This window comes from Exophiala mesophila (genome assembly GCF_000836275.1).
Source record: "Exophiala mesophila strain CBS 40295 unplaced genomic scaffold supercont1.6, whole genome shotgun sequence".
Classification (NCBI taxonomy): domain Eukaryota; kingdom Fungi; phylum Ascomycota; class Eurotiomycetes; order Chaetothyriales; family Herpotrichiellaceae; genus Exophiala; species Exophiala mesophila.
This window is the reverse complement of record NW_015622509.1, coordinates 1,989,770-2,005,158: the sequence shown is the minus strand read 5'-3', so window position 1 is coordinate 2,005,158 and position 15,389 is coordinate 1,989,770. Positions and strand designations below refer to the sequence as shown.

Genomic DNA, 15,389 nt, shown 5'->3' with positions numbered 1-15,389 from the left:
AAGCCTAAAAGTCACCGAGGACAGGTAGTGGATTTGGACGGAGGACATCAACGAACACAAGGAAACAGTGGGATTCCGAGAGCCATACAACAATAAATGGTACAACTAATTCTGAAATGATACAAAATCATCTGACGCGTTGACAAGATACGGTTGTAAAACATGAGGTATATTGTGTGGCTAACATATCGGTACTATTAACCTTAAATTCTCTGGTTGGTGGTCACTGATGACCGTAAGCCCCCCTTGGCCAACGTTGCTGTAGAGTGGGTGAAAATCTGAAGGCCAAAGGTCTGACATCGCTCTTGCGAATCCCACCTTTCAGTCTAGTAGACATATCGAAAGTTGGTGTTCTTTCCATCAGTGAGGTCCTGCTCCAAGATCTCGTTTGCCACATGTTCGCGGATCTCAGCATTAACGGTACCATATTTACGATCGCGACGGCTATTTTCGATTCGTACTGCGACGATAAGAAGCGACATCAGTATAATTGCTGCCCCAAAGCAACAGGTGGTGGTGGTAAACCCGGTCTAGTCAATGTTATTAGCACCTCTGCTCGACAAGGCTGGCTCTGTTCGAAACTCACTGGATAAGCAGGTTTCTCGCTTGGTAGAAACGCAAATGGTCCAACAATGTTGCCAGCGGAGTATCCAATGACAGACATGCTAGTTGCAACACTCTTCTTTGTGAACCCAGCGGTGTTCGAGGCGATGATCGAAAGTGCGATAGACACTGTACAGGGGTAGGCATAGAAAATCAAGAATCCGAAGAGCTTGCTCCCGAGATTTGGGCCAAAGCGGACGAGAAGACTTCCCGTTAAACTGTTGACCGTGCGTCAGTGAATGTGGTGGCTGTGACTTGTGACGAGGTTGCCTACCTGATTGTGCATAATACTATGCAGACTGGAGCGCGGATGTTGCGATATTTGGTACAAAGCCAGCTGGCAGTAATGCCAAAGAGACCGTGCAACCCACCGGTAGCAATGGTGAAGAGATTTGCTTGTTTGACCTTCAGAAAGATGAATGTTAGGTGAAAGCCTCCAAAGTGTCTCCTTAGGTTGCTTACATTGAATCCAAGACCAACAAGGACAATTTGTGAGAATGCCGTCAGGCTGCTGTTACAGATTGTGACACAAACCAGGAAGAAGAAGATAAGCCAAATTTTGATGTCAAGCACTGCCTCGAGAAAATGGCCCCAGTGAAATTGGTTGCTCTTTGTAACACTTTGATTAGTAGCCTTGACGCGTTCCACTGCACGGATTTTCTGCTCCGCGGACAGAAATCTTGCATTTCCCGGGGTATCAGGTAGGAAGTAGAGCATTAGAGAAGCCCAGACTGCAGTGAGGATTGCCAATGCAATGAAAAGCCACTATATCAAAGTCAGCAATGGGTCGTGTGATCGCATCGTCTGATGTCCATACCCTCCATGGACCCGATCCTCCATCTGTTCCGATATGGGCAACACCAAAGGATAGAAGTCCAGCCAACATAATGCCTAAGATCAAAGATATCAGCTCAGCACAGATTCAGTACAGCATGATGAGGCAGAACCCACCGAGAGATGTGCCGAGAAACCAAAACCCGTGTCTCAAGGGGTGTTCCTTTCTTTTGTACCACATTCCGGTCATGAGAGAAAAGCCTGGAATAGCAGCTGCTTCAGCGGCACCAAGGAAAAACCGCACCACCATGATACCGGTGAAATTCTTCGTTGCAGCATGACATCCAATCAATACTGCCCATATGAAGCTAGGAATGGATATCAGCAAATCGTCCATCCATTGGAAGGGGACACGCTTGACTTATGTACTTACAAGGTTCCAACCAGCAACTTAGCAATGGGTAGTCGGACCATCAGATATCCCGTGAAGAAGGTGAAGGAGAGGTAGCCAAAGGCAAAGATGGAATTTGACCATGAGTATTGGTTCCCAACAAGACCCTTGATTTTGTCAGCAGAATCCCGCAGAGTGTGTCGGAGCCTCTTACAAGATCCTCGATAATGCCTAAAATTGAAGCCGCGGGTAGAGCTGATTTATCGAGGAACTGCAGCGACATTGAAAACGCCATCATGGGACATATCCTGCATTAAGGCTTAGATAGCACAGATTTTGGGGGTTCAAGACTTGACCGACCATACGTCAATGCGTCGTAACAACCTCTTATCGTTGATTGCAGAAGAAGTCTCCTCTGAAATGATGTTGGGCGTCTTCTCGTACTCGCCTTCAGAGGCGTGCACGCTTTGTGCTTGCTCAAGGTTGGTGGCCATAGTGATCGTTATCCGTTCCAAGTTGGGGGGATATAACAACCAAAGGTGACGATGCTCTTGAGACTGAAAAGTCCTTGGGTGATGAATCTCTGAAGTCGAGCCATGAAAGATGCTTCTCGTTGATATATAGAAGATTGCGCTTCAACTGATGTCGGAGTAGAATCAGGCCGTTATCATGAGTTGTCGTCTTTGTCAGAAGGGGAAAAGCTCAAGAGTGCCTAGAAGTTCCCGCTAAGCGCGGTCTCGACTTGTACCAAGAACCTGGGGAAATAGAACCTCGAGTCCCTTAATCAGACTATGCCTGAAACAGTATGTAACTGCTGAAAAGAGCAAAGTGTCAACCTTATTTTGTCAACCAACTCGTAGTTACGATGCATCTGGATAAACCCCGATTGGACAATAGATGCTGGTGATATTTTAATCGTGATACACATCATAATCCATGCTGATCTCAACGGTCTCAACCGCATTTGCAAGACGGGAGATAGAAAAAAGGCCGTTTGATATCGTCGGGGCCGTACGTCGATGACGGCTCGGTGAGTGTCGGGACACTGTTGGGTCTTGCCGGTTATCATGGTGGATACACGGAGATGTAGCCTTCTAATCCAAGGATAAGAACGTCGGCCATTATAGACTCAAGCGCTTCCACCGGAGGTCTTGCTATCTTGTTCTATTATTTTCAAATTGATGCTTCTTCGACTTCGTTATCTCTACACCCTTTTGAATTTTCAACTGTATCGGTACATTTCCCAAGTTCACTAAGCTGCTATTCACCATGGTGCACGACATTACCACAAGAAGAGTTGTGACAGGTATGCCCTGTCGAATCCCAATGACTTAGGACCCTGTTCTAATAGAAGCAGGTCACGATGCTGATGGCAAAGCCATCTTCGTGGACGACACTGTCTTGACGTCTCTCGACCCACGCAACGGCCAGCCACAGTCAGGTGGCTTTTATGGCAACTCCACCATCTGGAAGACCGTGGGGATCCCATCAACAGTCAACGCACCCTTTACAAATTTGCACGGCAAGCCAATTGGCATAACTGAGCCGGATGGTGTGATCTGCCGTGTCATCAACTTCCCTCCCCAAGGGCCAGTGAAAGACGAATTCAACATTATGCATCGGACCCAGAGCGAAGACTTTGGTATTGTGATAGAAGGAGAGATGGAACTTGTTCTCGAGGGTGGAAACAAAACTACTCTCAAGAAGGGTGATGTCGTCGTCCAACGCGGAACCAATCATGTAAGTCGGCCCATTTTCATCGCAGACCCTTGACTCACTTCGAGAAGCAATGGATCAATACCTCTCCAAATTACTGTGTAATGGCATTCATCCTCGTCCCATCGGATAAGCCTGTTATAGAGAAAACTGGAGAGGTTCTTGAGTCTACTGTCTTTCCGAGTTCCTAGATGGTTTGCTCTGTGTATAGATCGTACTAGGGAGGGAATTTAGAAGGTCTTCCCATGAATAGTGGAAAAGAAGTCCATAGCTCTCGTTCAATAAAATGGATGTTGTTGCTACTGTGACTGTACACATTCATGCTTCGACTAAATTGCTTCATCTCAACCCGCCACGGGACTAGTATATAGTAGGTATTGATTTCAGTTTGTACCCTGCCATTTACATCTCCTCGAAATATCTCCCGGTCTGGCATCCTAACAAATCAAGTGCAAGAACGAACGAATCTTAGACTCTTCTTCAGAGGTACACTGGACCTTATAAAGACAACCATCCTTTCACGGGCACATTTTATTGAAGGCAGAGGGCTTTATAACTAACTCCATACCGATCTGAAGCTATGAAAATTTCTGCTAGTTTGGCAGTCTGATCTGATCCTTGAACCATTCCAAGAAAATCTGGTTGGAAAATACTGAAGCTCCCAGATGACAGTGTGCTTCTGCCGACTCCTTCTTGGTGAATTTACGATATGTCGCTCGCTTTCCAAGTCCTTCCGCTACCAATGTTGGCTGATTCGATGCCACAAGTGAGTCATGCTCTGCGTCTGCAACAAATACAGGGCACTTGACCTGATGTAGAATTCCTTCAAGAGTCATCTTCTTGACTTGTTGAAGAGCTTCATGTGCGGAATCGGTGTTGAAGGTCCACTTGATTTGATTGGCCAACCACAGGGCTGTTGTATTTTCCCGACCCCGAGCTTCAAGCGCCTTGTGGAACTGGTCGATGTCTTTGTTGTCGTGCTTCATTGCTTCCTCGCCGAAGATGGCCTTCACAGAAGAGGACACGTCAAAGATGCCGTCGATGAGTATCACTGCAGCGAGTCGGTGCTCGAAAGCTGCTGCCCTCACAGCTAGATATCCGCCGAGAGAAACGCCCATGAGGCCAATAGCGTCTCTTCGAACGAAGTTCTTGGGATACAACCAGTCAACGATTGGCGTGATAACTCTTTCCCAGTCATGGATGAATCCCTTGCGCTGGTCGCGAATCACAGTGGTCTGCCCTGGACCTTCGTAGAGTAAGACGTGATATCCTCTTTCCAAGGCGGCCAGGCCATGGAAGTGTAGCATTTCCTCGATAGATCCATCTAAGCCATTGCCGAGAATAAGAATTGGACGAGGAGTGTCATCCAAAGAACAACGGGCTAGGATCAAGGGAATAGAGAAATCGCCCGTATCAATGGAATGGCGTTCGAGGGGAATATCCATCAATTGTCCAGCCTTGTCGAAGTATTTCGTCCATTCTCTCCACGTAGTCCAGTTCCTTTCGTCTTTGACATCTCCTATAAGATAGAAGGAGGAGGCGAAGCGGTATCGTGAAACTCGGAGATAAGCATCTCGGAGGGTGGCTCGGTCATAGTCACGGTCTTCACTGACCGTAGACTCTACCCAGTTGGCCAAGGCATCGAATTCGTTGTACCAGCTTTCAAAATCTCCAGGTATGATACGCTCACAGACGTTCAAGATTTCGGCCACGTCTGAACCTTGTGTTCTTGTTGTTGCGAGCATGCGAAGCAGCTCAAAATGAAAGCCAGGGTCGGGGCTGAGTTGGAGCATGGTGTAAGCTTGAAGTAATGAGTTCCTGCCGCGAATGATATCAGTTCAGAAATGATTGAGACCTTGTTCTCGTAGTGAAGGAAGTAGCCCAAATATATGAAAATAGTCGTCTTCACAAGTCGATATCTGACAGTTGCATATCTTCATAACTTCATAACTTTGAGGGTACCAGGAGTATATTGTGATGCTGTTCGTGAAGAATAACTATACCCAAACGGGAGTGCTTTTACCGTTCTGGGTAACAAGTTCTCCACCATCACCAAGGACATTCTTCACGCTCTTTGGTTGAATTAAAATATGTCCGAAAGTTTAGCCACCGAGATAAGTGTACGAGTACAGAGTCAGGTCTATCAGGCCCCCTCGGCTCTCTTGGCGGCTGGGCGGGGTTATCGTGATGCTTGATTCGAAATCAAATCTCGACTTCTTGCTCCTGAAATGGGTATTGAGGTCCTTTTTGAGTAACAGGATGTAAACTCATGTCTGCAATGGCCCAGACTGCAGTTCTACCTGACACCCAACCTCTGACATTCATCTCCGGCGATGCACGGGGTCGAGCGGAACGAGAGGCAATAAGGGTTCATGTGGTCAGGCGGCAGCATCAGCTACGCAAGCAACGACGAAAGGAGGGGCCAGGAAAGGCCTCAGACAGAGTGTACAATTCGGCTCCCGCATTCCGGATATGGATCCCCACCAATGGATCTCAGAAGAATGACGCCAGCCGTCGAGCGCCCACATCGCGCAGAGGACATCGCGAAAAGAGCCCACCACGCTCGGAATCAACAAGTATCCCCGCATCTTCTCGCGATGGTTCGGTCTGTTCTAGACACGAGGCAGCCTCCGTCGTTGCCGATATTCGCTCTCCTCCCATAGAGAGTGCCAAGGGTGAAGCCCCGGAAGCAATGCTGTTTCATTACTACTTGCAGTATGGTGGAGGGTCACAGGTCGCGCATGATCTGTATCGGGCATATTGTGAGACGACCGCGACTTACAGTGCCTTTCTGGCCGTGGTTGCATCGAATTATTCTGACGAAAATGGCGAGCCACCACCTCTAGATCCAGTGGAGCTCGAAAGCCTTGCCCTCCGAGATGTTGCAGACCAGTTGTCACGGTCACCCAAGGCTCCGCCTTGCAACACGATGCTTGCAGTTGCCTTACTGGCCAACTATCAAGCGTTTCGGAACGCAAATGAAGTGGTCCATTGCCATTGGAATGCCCTCCGCGAAATGATCAACATCAATGGTGGGATTGAGCGGTTTCGAATGAATCAGAACCTTTATACTCTGTTCTTCTGGTTGGAAGGCGTTGTTTTGAACGGCGTGGAGACTTCTATCGGACAGAATGTGGACAGCGATCATGGTCAAGATACCCAGAATCAAGAATTGCGTGGCTTTCTCGACAAAGTCAGATCCACGGCTCGTGGTGGCCTGCAGATCTTGGGCAAACCGGCGGCTATTCTAGACGAGCCTATCACAACTATCCTCTCAACAGCACCGTATAAGAAAGATGCATATTCAATCAACAAATGGCGTAATGCGAGGCTTGGCTGTCTCGTGTTCTTTGCAGCAATGTTTCTAGAAGAGGTTCTGGTCTGGACTGAGTCGTTCTCTCAGGCGCTCGAGGCAGAGCTGCTTGACCGACAGAGGAAGAATACACTGTATCCTGAAGAACTGTACTTTGTTCTTTGCCATGTGAGCAATCAGGACGAAGTATGCTACCTAGCCTGGAAAGTGGCACGGCTGATCAACGCCATCAAGCGATTGGGGTCACGAGACATGCACGCATGCCATGGCCTTCTATGTGCGTGTCTAGGATTTTCTGATTGTTTCGCGTTCGACTTGGCGTTCGAAGATTGGAACGAGCTCTCTGAGCGTTTAGCCATGGACAAATAAGGGGGCGTCAAGCCGTGGCCTTGTGTAATTCTGACTTGGTGGCTTAATAGGTTTGAGATGAGACGATATTGGCTTGGATTCTTAGTATGAGTAATTTGAGAAGATCGGAAGGATGGGAAGTCATGGAGACGCTTGAATTGCTTTATCTGAAGGCAGTTTAATCTTACAAAATGGCCAAATATCGATGAGGCCAATCGAATGCAAAGGTGGTCTTGAATTTCCGGTAGTAATGATGTAATTCTAAGCCACCAACCGACAAAGTCTAGGATCGCGGCCGCTCGATATGCACTATTCATTAATTCATTAATTCGTGTCTATTCTTCGAATTCGTTCAACTGGTGTGGAGGAGACGCAGGCTTGAGAAAAAGGCGAGGGCCTGCCTCGACGTTGGAGATGACCTTGGTCTTGTGCAAATGTTGCAAAATGTTGAACAGTTCGACATCAGTGCCGGGCCGTCCTACTAAGCTGATAGAAACGGGGAGATATTCGATCTGTCGGGATATCTTCGAATGATAGGGTACTTCGGCCACGGGGATCGTATAATCTGGGCATCCAACAAGGTATCCAAATGCATAGATACTAAAGGTATCATTGAAGAGGAGTGTTCTGTCGGCGATATCATCACGATAATCGGGTCGTCCGCAAGCCTGCGGGAAGATGATGACTGTGATGGCTTCTTGATCGTAGGATCCGAATAAAGTGGTTTCTGTCCATGTCCGAAAGGCTTGCATGGCCTCCAAAGCCAAGGTAATGGTCTTGTCAGGAAGATTGCGACCATGGTCCAAGCGACGTCGAACCAATTCAGATATGGGGGGGAGTCGTCCATCATTGGCCTTTGCATACTCAGCCATGAATTGTTTAATACCACCATGAACAGCCGATGCAGTTGTAATGGTGGAGTAAACATGTCCGACAGCGTCATCGAGAGAGCGAGGTTGACCTACAGGTGGTGTAGCCCTCCACAGCTCATTGATGTTGAAAGCTATCCGCTGGCAGTCAAACTTGGCCTCAATCTCTAGAACGACGTTCTCAATCTGCTTTTCGGCTTCTGTCCAAACCGACACATCCACTGACGGATGAGGGAACCATCGATGTTGGCCACCATGATGCTGGTCAGGATTGACAATTTGTGGAGCCCGAGTTGGGTAGAGCAGGTTGTATTTATACTTTTTGGTAAGTGGAAGTGGGAAAGGCTTCGGGTGAGGATGAACAAGATATGAGCCCACACGGGAGAAGACGTCCACATCCCTAGCGAAAATGCCGACCGTATTGAATAGGTCAGTGGCGCCAAGGACTCCTTCCAGACTGACTATGCCATGTGAGGGCCTCTGGCCGTAGAGGCCGTTGACACCAGCAGGATGTCTGATGGAGCCACCAGTGTCGGTGCCAATAGTAAAGTCCAACCACTCATATGCTGCTGCGGCAACGGCACTGCCAGTACTTGAAGAAGATGGCTTTTGGTGTTCGTCTCCTCGCGGATTGACAGGGCAAGGGGCTTCAGTCCATTCATTTGGATCCAGACCCTCTGCAAATTCGGTGGTTTTGACCTTTCCAACAAGGATTGCACCAGCTTCGATGAGCAATTCGATTACTGGAGCGGTGACTTTGGCAGGTGGGTGGTGGTCCCGCCAAGCTTGGTTGCCATAACCAGTTCGCAGGCCCTTGAGAGCAAGGGTATCTTTAACAGCAAATCTCAGGCCGGCCAGAGGCTGTTTGTGGGCTGGAGCAGTGAGTCCGAGTCTGGAGGGAACTGGAACTCCGAGATGAGTCTGACTTGATTAGCATGCTGAAGACTCGACGGAGTGTTCGAGGAGGCCTCACAGGTAGTTCAGTAAACATGGGGCGAGATTTGGATATGGGCACCAGCCCTGATACAAAAGCGTCATGGGTATCAAGCAATAGCTTAGAAACTGGCAACACCCTTCCTGTGGCTTTTTCAACGACAGATGGGCCGCTAGCCAGGGAAAACGAGGTCTTATCTACCGAGAAGATGCCCTTCCTAACCAGGCCATGCTGTACGGTAGGTGGTTGCAAGAGAATGACGACTGAAGGAGATGCATGTCAGTTTCTGTTTGCGAAGAAAGATGGATGGTTGAGGTATGAACGTACGCGACAGGAATGCACGAGTCCAAACATCATCGTTCTTTTCATAAGAAAGGCAGATTTCTTCGAGATTCTCGAGTTCGAACGCGTCGTCTTCCCATTCTATGATAGTTGCAGGAATGAAAGCTTCAGTAAACCGGGCGAGCTTATGAACAAGTGGTTGGGGCAAGGAATCAGGTTTTGGCGAAGAAGGGATCAGGTACGTGTGGTTAGCAATGGAAAGTAAAGGGAAAGAGATTGGGGCCATATCCCAAGGGTAAGGAGGCAAGTATTAGTGTAGAAAGGAACGACACGCGATGAATTATAGAAGAAAGACAAAGTCGCTGGAGAAGAAATTGACGTGGATGTGGACGACTTTATCTGGGCAGGTGCGAAGGCAACACTGGAATTTGATAAGGAAGGGGCCGACGGCGGACGGTGGACGGCAGGAGGTTACAAGGTTCCAGGCATCCTCCACATGGGAAATTCGAAGTTGTCCAAGGCTGTCACTTGGAGTAAGAGTCAAGAGTCATCAGCCAAGGCCGGATGAATGTAGTCAGCGGTTACACAGTGCAAACAGCATCACTAGAAAGGCTCATGGCTGCTCAAGTCATCATCATATTATTGAAACGCGCTGCTGTCGTGGTGGAGGACGATGTTGATGGTCGTGACGGTGAATCTTGCACCTTCCACAATGTGAACGGTTGGGTTCTTACCTAATGGAAGTGGTAGCAATCTCTTGGCAGTGTTGAGTTTTTGGTTTTTGGCAGAGCACGTGTTCTGGAGTGTCTGGGCAGCCAGGATTTGATCCTCCACCACGCCACACCATCTGCAAGGCAACGTCTAGCCTCGATGTTACGCAAAGGGATTGAGATTGACTCTCAGATAGTTGTTGACTGGTGGCAGTCGAGACAAAGCGGTAGACATACAAGCGAGCGCCTCGCCCCTCACCACAAAACGCACTCATCTGACAAAGACTGAAATCTATCTAAAGAAATGTGATTGAGATTCTGTTACTCGTCTGAGTCTCTCACCGACACCCCATTCCTCCCCATTCGCTGTCCAAGGCTCATCTCTCCTGCCTTTTTATGGAATTTGTCCACAAACTCGGCTCGAACGCCGTATTTCGAGCTGCGCATCCTCGCACTGTCATCTCGTTCCCTCTCGCGTTCTTCTCTCTCAGCAATCTCCTTTAGTCTCTGCTCCCTTTGTTGATCCAGATCTGTAGCATCTTGCTGCATTGCTGCCAGTCTAGCTGCTCTGTCATCTCCCCCACCACTCGACGATGATTGCCCTTCCGCTCGTGATGAATGCCAACTTTGCATTTTGCGTACCCCGTTGTTGTGACCATTGCGTCGAGGTGGCGAGTAAGAGCGAGATCGACTTCTTCGACGACGTGTTTCTGGCTTTGACATTCGCTCTCTCTGTCGGTATGGTGACCTGGACCTCGACCGTGTCTGTTCTTCTTCTCGTCGTGGCGGAGATCGTGACCGGGATACAGATGATGTATTCGATCGTCTTCCCCGACGGTGACTTCTTGTGGACTCGTCATCTTCCCTCCGGCGTCTGGGTCGGTCTTTGCTGTGTCGGTCTGACTCTCTGTCACGTTCGCGTTTCCTTGTGCGGTCTGAGTGTCGGTTCTTGTGCTCATCCCTGTCCCTTCTCTCGTGGCTTCCGTCCCGACTTCGACTGCGGTCTCGAGCACGATCCTCTCGATGTCGATGATGGTGGTGATGGTGACGGTGATGATGCTTCGCACGTTTCTTTTCTCGCTCCGATTCATCCCCTTTACCTGCAGCTTTCAGTAGAAGTCGTCGTTTGACAGGGTCGTTCATCATCGCCTCGTAGGCTGCCTGTTCTTGTTTCTTGATGGCCAACATCGGGTCTTCTCGAATCTTGGCCGCGGTGTCTCGTGCTGTGTTGGCATTTTGAATGGCCATGAAGGAGTCCTGCGTCGCTGACTTCTCCAACTTTTGATTATCGGTCCCCTTCAGTAGTCCATCGATCCTCCTCTTACCCAAAAGATACCCTTCCATTTCCTCGGTCGTGCCAGCTTGTCCACTCGATGGCCCATTGTACATCCATTCCACTCGTGCCTGTCTCTTGCTACCGCCTGCAGCAGCCTGTAGATCTTCCAACTCTTGTATCTGCCGCTCCTCTGCTCGTTCTTTCATGATCTGATCAATCTTTTTCCGCTCTTCCAGTGCCTTTTGTTCCTCCTCCCACACCTTTTTCTGGTTGCTCATGAGCACCGGATGCCATGATTTCTTGAGGTTGAGGTCGCCGCCCATCGTGACTGGTGTGCAGGCGGAAGGGACACAGTAGAGGACAAAGAGGGTCGGAATTTCCGAAGAAAAAGTTGAGCGCCAGGAGACTTGAAACCAGATACAAGATGGCGGCGTGGATCGCAAGTGGACCAAATTATGGAGTTGGGTAGTCGTAGTCACAAAATCTGAGAGTGACGATTTCCAAAAAGATGCTAATGTTTGATAGGAGCCTTAAAGCCGGCGGGGAATTAATTTGCATGCATCACATCACGCCCCTCGCGCCTGCCTGGTCTCCACCTCCACATCTCATGAATTGTCAACGACGTGATAAACATTCTTCATTCTTCTGCACTCAACTTCTGGCCCTTGAATTGATTCTCATCTCACGGCCTTCAAGCATCCAGCGTGAGTGGCTCTGCTCATGCGCGGTTCATTTTAATTCTAAACCTACCTCCCTCCGATCCGCATAGATCGCTTCCACCGCAGCTTGCCTCCTCCCAATTACCCTCACCATGTCTGACGACGATGATTTCATGCAGGAGTCGGATCCTGAGCAGTGAGATTTCTTCTTAGACCCCGCAAATGACCTTGACTGTTCTGACACTTTGGTAGATATGATTTCGAGTACGAAGACGATGATGATGGCTCCACGGGTGATGTCGACATCGAAAACAAATACTACCAAGCCAAACAATTAAAAGCCGATGATCCCTCCGCTGCGGTCGATGAGTTCCTCGGTGTCCCCGCCCTCGAAGAGACGAAGGGAGATTGGGGCTTCAAGGGCCTCAAACAAGCCATCAAACTGGAGTTCTCTCTTGGCCGATTTGAAGATGCCGTTGCACATTACAAAGAGCTGCTCACCTATGTCAAGTCTGCAGTGACGAGAAACTATTCGGAAAAGTCCATCAACAATATGCTCGACTACATTGAAAAGGTGGCCACCGAACAGACGGCGTACAAGTGCATGGAGGAATTCTACAGTCTCACGTTGGAGACATTCCAGAGCACCAACAACGAGCGGCTGGCACTCAAGACCAATGTCAAACTTGCAAAGCTCTACCTTGACAAGAAGGACTACACCTCGTTGACGTCCAAAGTGCGAGAAATTCACAAGGCATGCCAAAAAGAGGATGGCTCTGATGACCCGGGCAAAGGCACGTACTCCCTAGAGGCATATGCCCTTGAGATACAAATGTACGCCGAGATGAAGAACAACAAACGCTTGAAATCTCTGTACCAAAAGGCCCTGACCGTCCGGTCGGCCGTCCCTCACCCTAAAGTCCAAGGCATCATCCGTGAGTGTGGAGGCAAGATGCACATGAGCGAAGAAAATTGGAAGGAGGCACAGTCGGACTTCTTCGAGTCGTTCAAGAATTATGACGAGGCAGGCAGTATGCAGCGGATCCAGGTTTTGAAATATCTGGTGCTCACCACAATGCTGATGAAATCGACCATCAACCCCTTTGACAGCCAAGAAACCAAACCTTACAAGAATGACCCGCGCATCTCAGCCATGACGAACTTGGTCGAAGCCTACCAGCGGGATGAATTCCACCGGTACGAGTCCATCTTGAAAGACAATCAAGACCTCCTCGCGGATCCGTTCATTGCCGAAAACATTGACGAGGTTAGCCGCAACATGCGTTCTACCGCAGTTCTCAAACTCGTGGCACCATACACGCGCTTCACCTTGAAATTCATTTCCAAACATGTCAAGATCCCCGTCTCGGAGGTGGAGGACATCCTTGGTGTGCTAATCGTGGACAAGAAATTGGACGCCAGCATCGACCAGGAGAATGGAACAGTCAAAGTCAACAAATCGAACACGAGTGGCAACAGTGACGGTGGAGACAGGGAACATCTCCAACGGCTCAATGAATGGACAACAGCGGTGGAAGCGCTGTGGACCACGGTCCTGCAAGATGGCGAAGGATTCAAGTTTGAGGAGACGCAGAGTGGATCCAATTTTGCCCCCTTGATGAACTTCAACCTTGGTGGAGATGCAATTCCTACTCGAGGGCCAGTACGTCGGGGCGGGCATGCGAGCTTTCGAGGTGGTGGACGGGGAGGCGGCATAGGTGGATTGGGTGCTGCGGCTGGTGGTAGTAAACTATTTCCTCAAGTTTGAAACTCGACAATGCCTCCGGAGCTTTACGCCAGGAGGGCGTGCATCTTGCTAGCGAAGGCGTCTGTCACACAAGCGAGGGTCACACAGAGGACAGATGGTACCTGATTGCTTGTCAACCATCGTGTTTGTTGCACCTTGCACCTTGCAACTGCCTACTACCGGCAATCCAGCTGTCAATATCGAGCAGCGATCATCAAAAGCCGGTCCTGGGGTTGGTTCACGTGAATACATTTGACGTCAATTTGCAAGTTGGGGATGGATGCTTTCGCTGAGCCCTGAGGATGTATGGTACGCACTCGCTCGTGTTCCAGCTTTCGAGACTCGGAGCAGGATCGTGTTTGAGGAGATTGTTGCGCATGCAACAATGATTGATTGGGGGAGCATTTACACGAGGCCTCTCGGCCCAGCCGGCATGCTTCCAACTTCTCAGCAGATCATTTTGATCGCGATCCTGTGCATTGTTAGTCTGTTTGTGGCACTGCGATGGCCCGGCTTGGAAGTGACGGGCAAGTGAGCAAGCGTTGGATCTGTTACATGCTAGGACCTCGGATCCAGACTGCTGGGACGAGATGACGAATCAGCCCCAGGCCTAGCCCCAGACCTGGTAGGTGAATGAGCAGGCGAAGATAAGACAAAGGTTGCAGTTGAAGCGGTTGCTGGATTTGGGGTCCACACGGGCATCAGGGGTAGTGAACTTGATCGTTCCCAAGGTTGGTAGTTGCAACTGAGCATCGCAAATGGCTGAAATGGCTGAGAGAGGAGACGTTGGCACGTTGGCCTTTGCTAGCGACCCTGGGGTGGTCTGAGAGTGTGAGGCCGATTGAGGATGAGCGAAGTCCAAGTCTAGAGATGGTTGCCACTTTTGACGACCGAGAAAGCTGTCACAAACCGTTGTGTCCTCCTCTTTCCGGCTTGAGTTCTCCCGAGCCCTGTAGATGATCCATGTCGCTTACCCAATTCATGCCCCTGCCCGGACCAGAATCGGGCACGTCGGGGGGGTGCACGATGGACTGTTCAAGCCCAGACGGGCCAGGTCAAGGATTGCTTGCTGGGGTGTGTTGGCTTTTGTCTGGATTCTCGCTCTCTGGAGGCAGGGTCCGCAGTCACTGACTGGCCGGCTCTGCACATCGCAACAGCCGCGAGGGATCGTAGGTTGATGTTGGCAGTTCAAACGGTAGCTGGAAATTGATTAATCAAGACATGGTTCTCTGTGCTGATGGGTGGCTGCGTGGCTGCGTGGCTGCATCACGCGCCTGGGGGTCGCCGTCTATACTTTCCGCTGTCATCTCTTGTCGACGAAGTCTGCAGGGTCCATGACATTAAGCGAGCAAACAGCGATGCCATCACGACCCTCCAGGCTCGACCAGACTCTGCGATTTTCCGATATCACATTTGAACTCGTGTGGGTCAGGCTTTTCCTCAGTAGGTATTCGTTGGTGACCACGGTCATGGCGAATTATCACGGAAGGTCGAGTCGTTTTTGGCCTTGCGTGTCTGGCTCGATGCCGCGGTGTCCACTCTTGAATGCCTCTTCCGGTTCGACTAGGGTGAGGGAATATGCAATGTCCAATCTTTTGCAAACTCAACTGGGCTTGCCTGTCGAGGTGGACAGGGAGCACAAAAGTAATTGGAAGTAAATCAATTGTTCAACCAGCTGATGCTAACTAGTGCTGATGCTAATAAAGTTTTCTCTACTGATGCAGAAACTGACATTGAAGCGCAGAGTCAGATGGAGTTACTGGTCAA

The 15,389-nt window shown here is 49.6% G+C and overlaps 5 protein-coding genes across 5 annotated transcripts; 2 read left to right on the top strand and 3 right to left on the bottom strand.

The window, feature by feature from the left end:
• Positions 1-326: 326 nt before the first annotated feature.
• Positions 327-2,262, bottom strand: PV10_08602 (uncharacterized protein; the record flags this gene model as incomplete). The annotated part of the gene is made up of 9 exons (XM_016373641.1): positions 327-530; positions 587-821; positions 878-1,008; positions 1,066-1,368; positions 1,421-1,494; positions 1,555-1,745; positions 1,811-1,935; positions 1,983-2,076; positions 2,129-2,262. The coding sequence occupies 9 exons, from the start codon at positions 2,260-2,262 to the stop codon at positions 327-329; spliced, it is 1,491 nt and encodes a 496-aa protein (XP_016220552.1).
• Positions 2,263-3,037: 775 nt separating this feature from the next.
• On the top strand, positions 3,038-3,675 carry PV10_08601 (uncharacterized protein; the record flags this gene model as incomplete). Its single annotated transcript, XM_016373640.1, has 3 exons — positions 3,038-3,074; positions 3,126-3,508; positions 3,556-3,675. 3 exons carry the CDS (start codon positions 3,038-3,040, stop codon positions 3,673-3,675), a joined length of 540 nt encoding a protein of 179 aa, XP_016220551.1.
• Positions 3,676-4,077: 402 nt separating this feature from the next.
• Positions 4,078-5,277, bottom strand: PV10_08600 (uncharacterized protein; the record flags this gene model as incomplete). The annotated part of the gene is made up of 1 exon (XM_016373639.1): positions 4,078-5,277. One exon carries the CDS (start codon positions 5,275-5,277, stop codon positions 4,078-4,080), a length of 1,200 nt encoding a protein of 399 aa, XP_016220550.1.
• A 4,862-nt stretch (positions 5,278-10,139) lies between these two features.
• On the bottom strand, positions 10,140-11,690 carry PV10_08599 (uncharacterized protein). The gene has a single exon (XM_016373638.1). The coding sequence runs from the start codon at positions 11,537-11,539 to the stop codon at positions 10,262-10,264; it is 1,278 nt and encodes a 425-aa protein (XP_016220549.1). The 5' UTR covers positions 11,540-11,690; the 3' UTR covers positions 10,140-10,261.
• Positions 11,691-11,855: 165 nt separating this feature from the next.
• On the top strand, positions 11,856-14,619 carry PV10_08598 (uncharacterized protein). The gene is made up of 2 exons (XM_016373637.1): positions 11,856-12,071; positions 12,128-14,619. Exons 1-2 carry the CDS (start codon positions 12,028-12,030, stop codon positions 13,641-13,643), a joined length of 1,560 nt encoding a protein of 519 aa, XP_016220548.1. The 5' UTR covers positions 11,856-12,027; the 3' UTR covers positions 13,644-14,619.
• Positions 14,620-15,389: the final 770 nt, after the last annotated feature.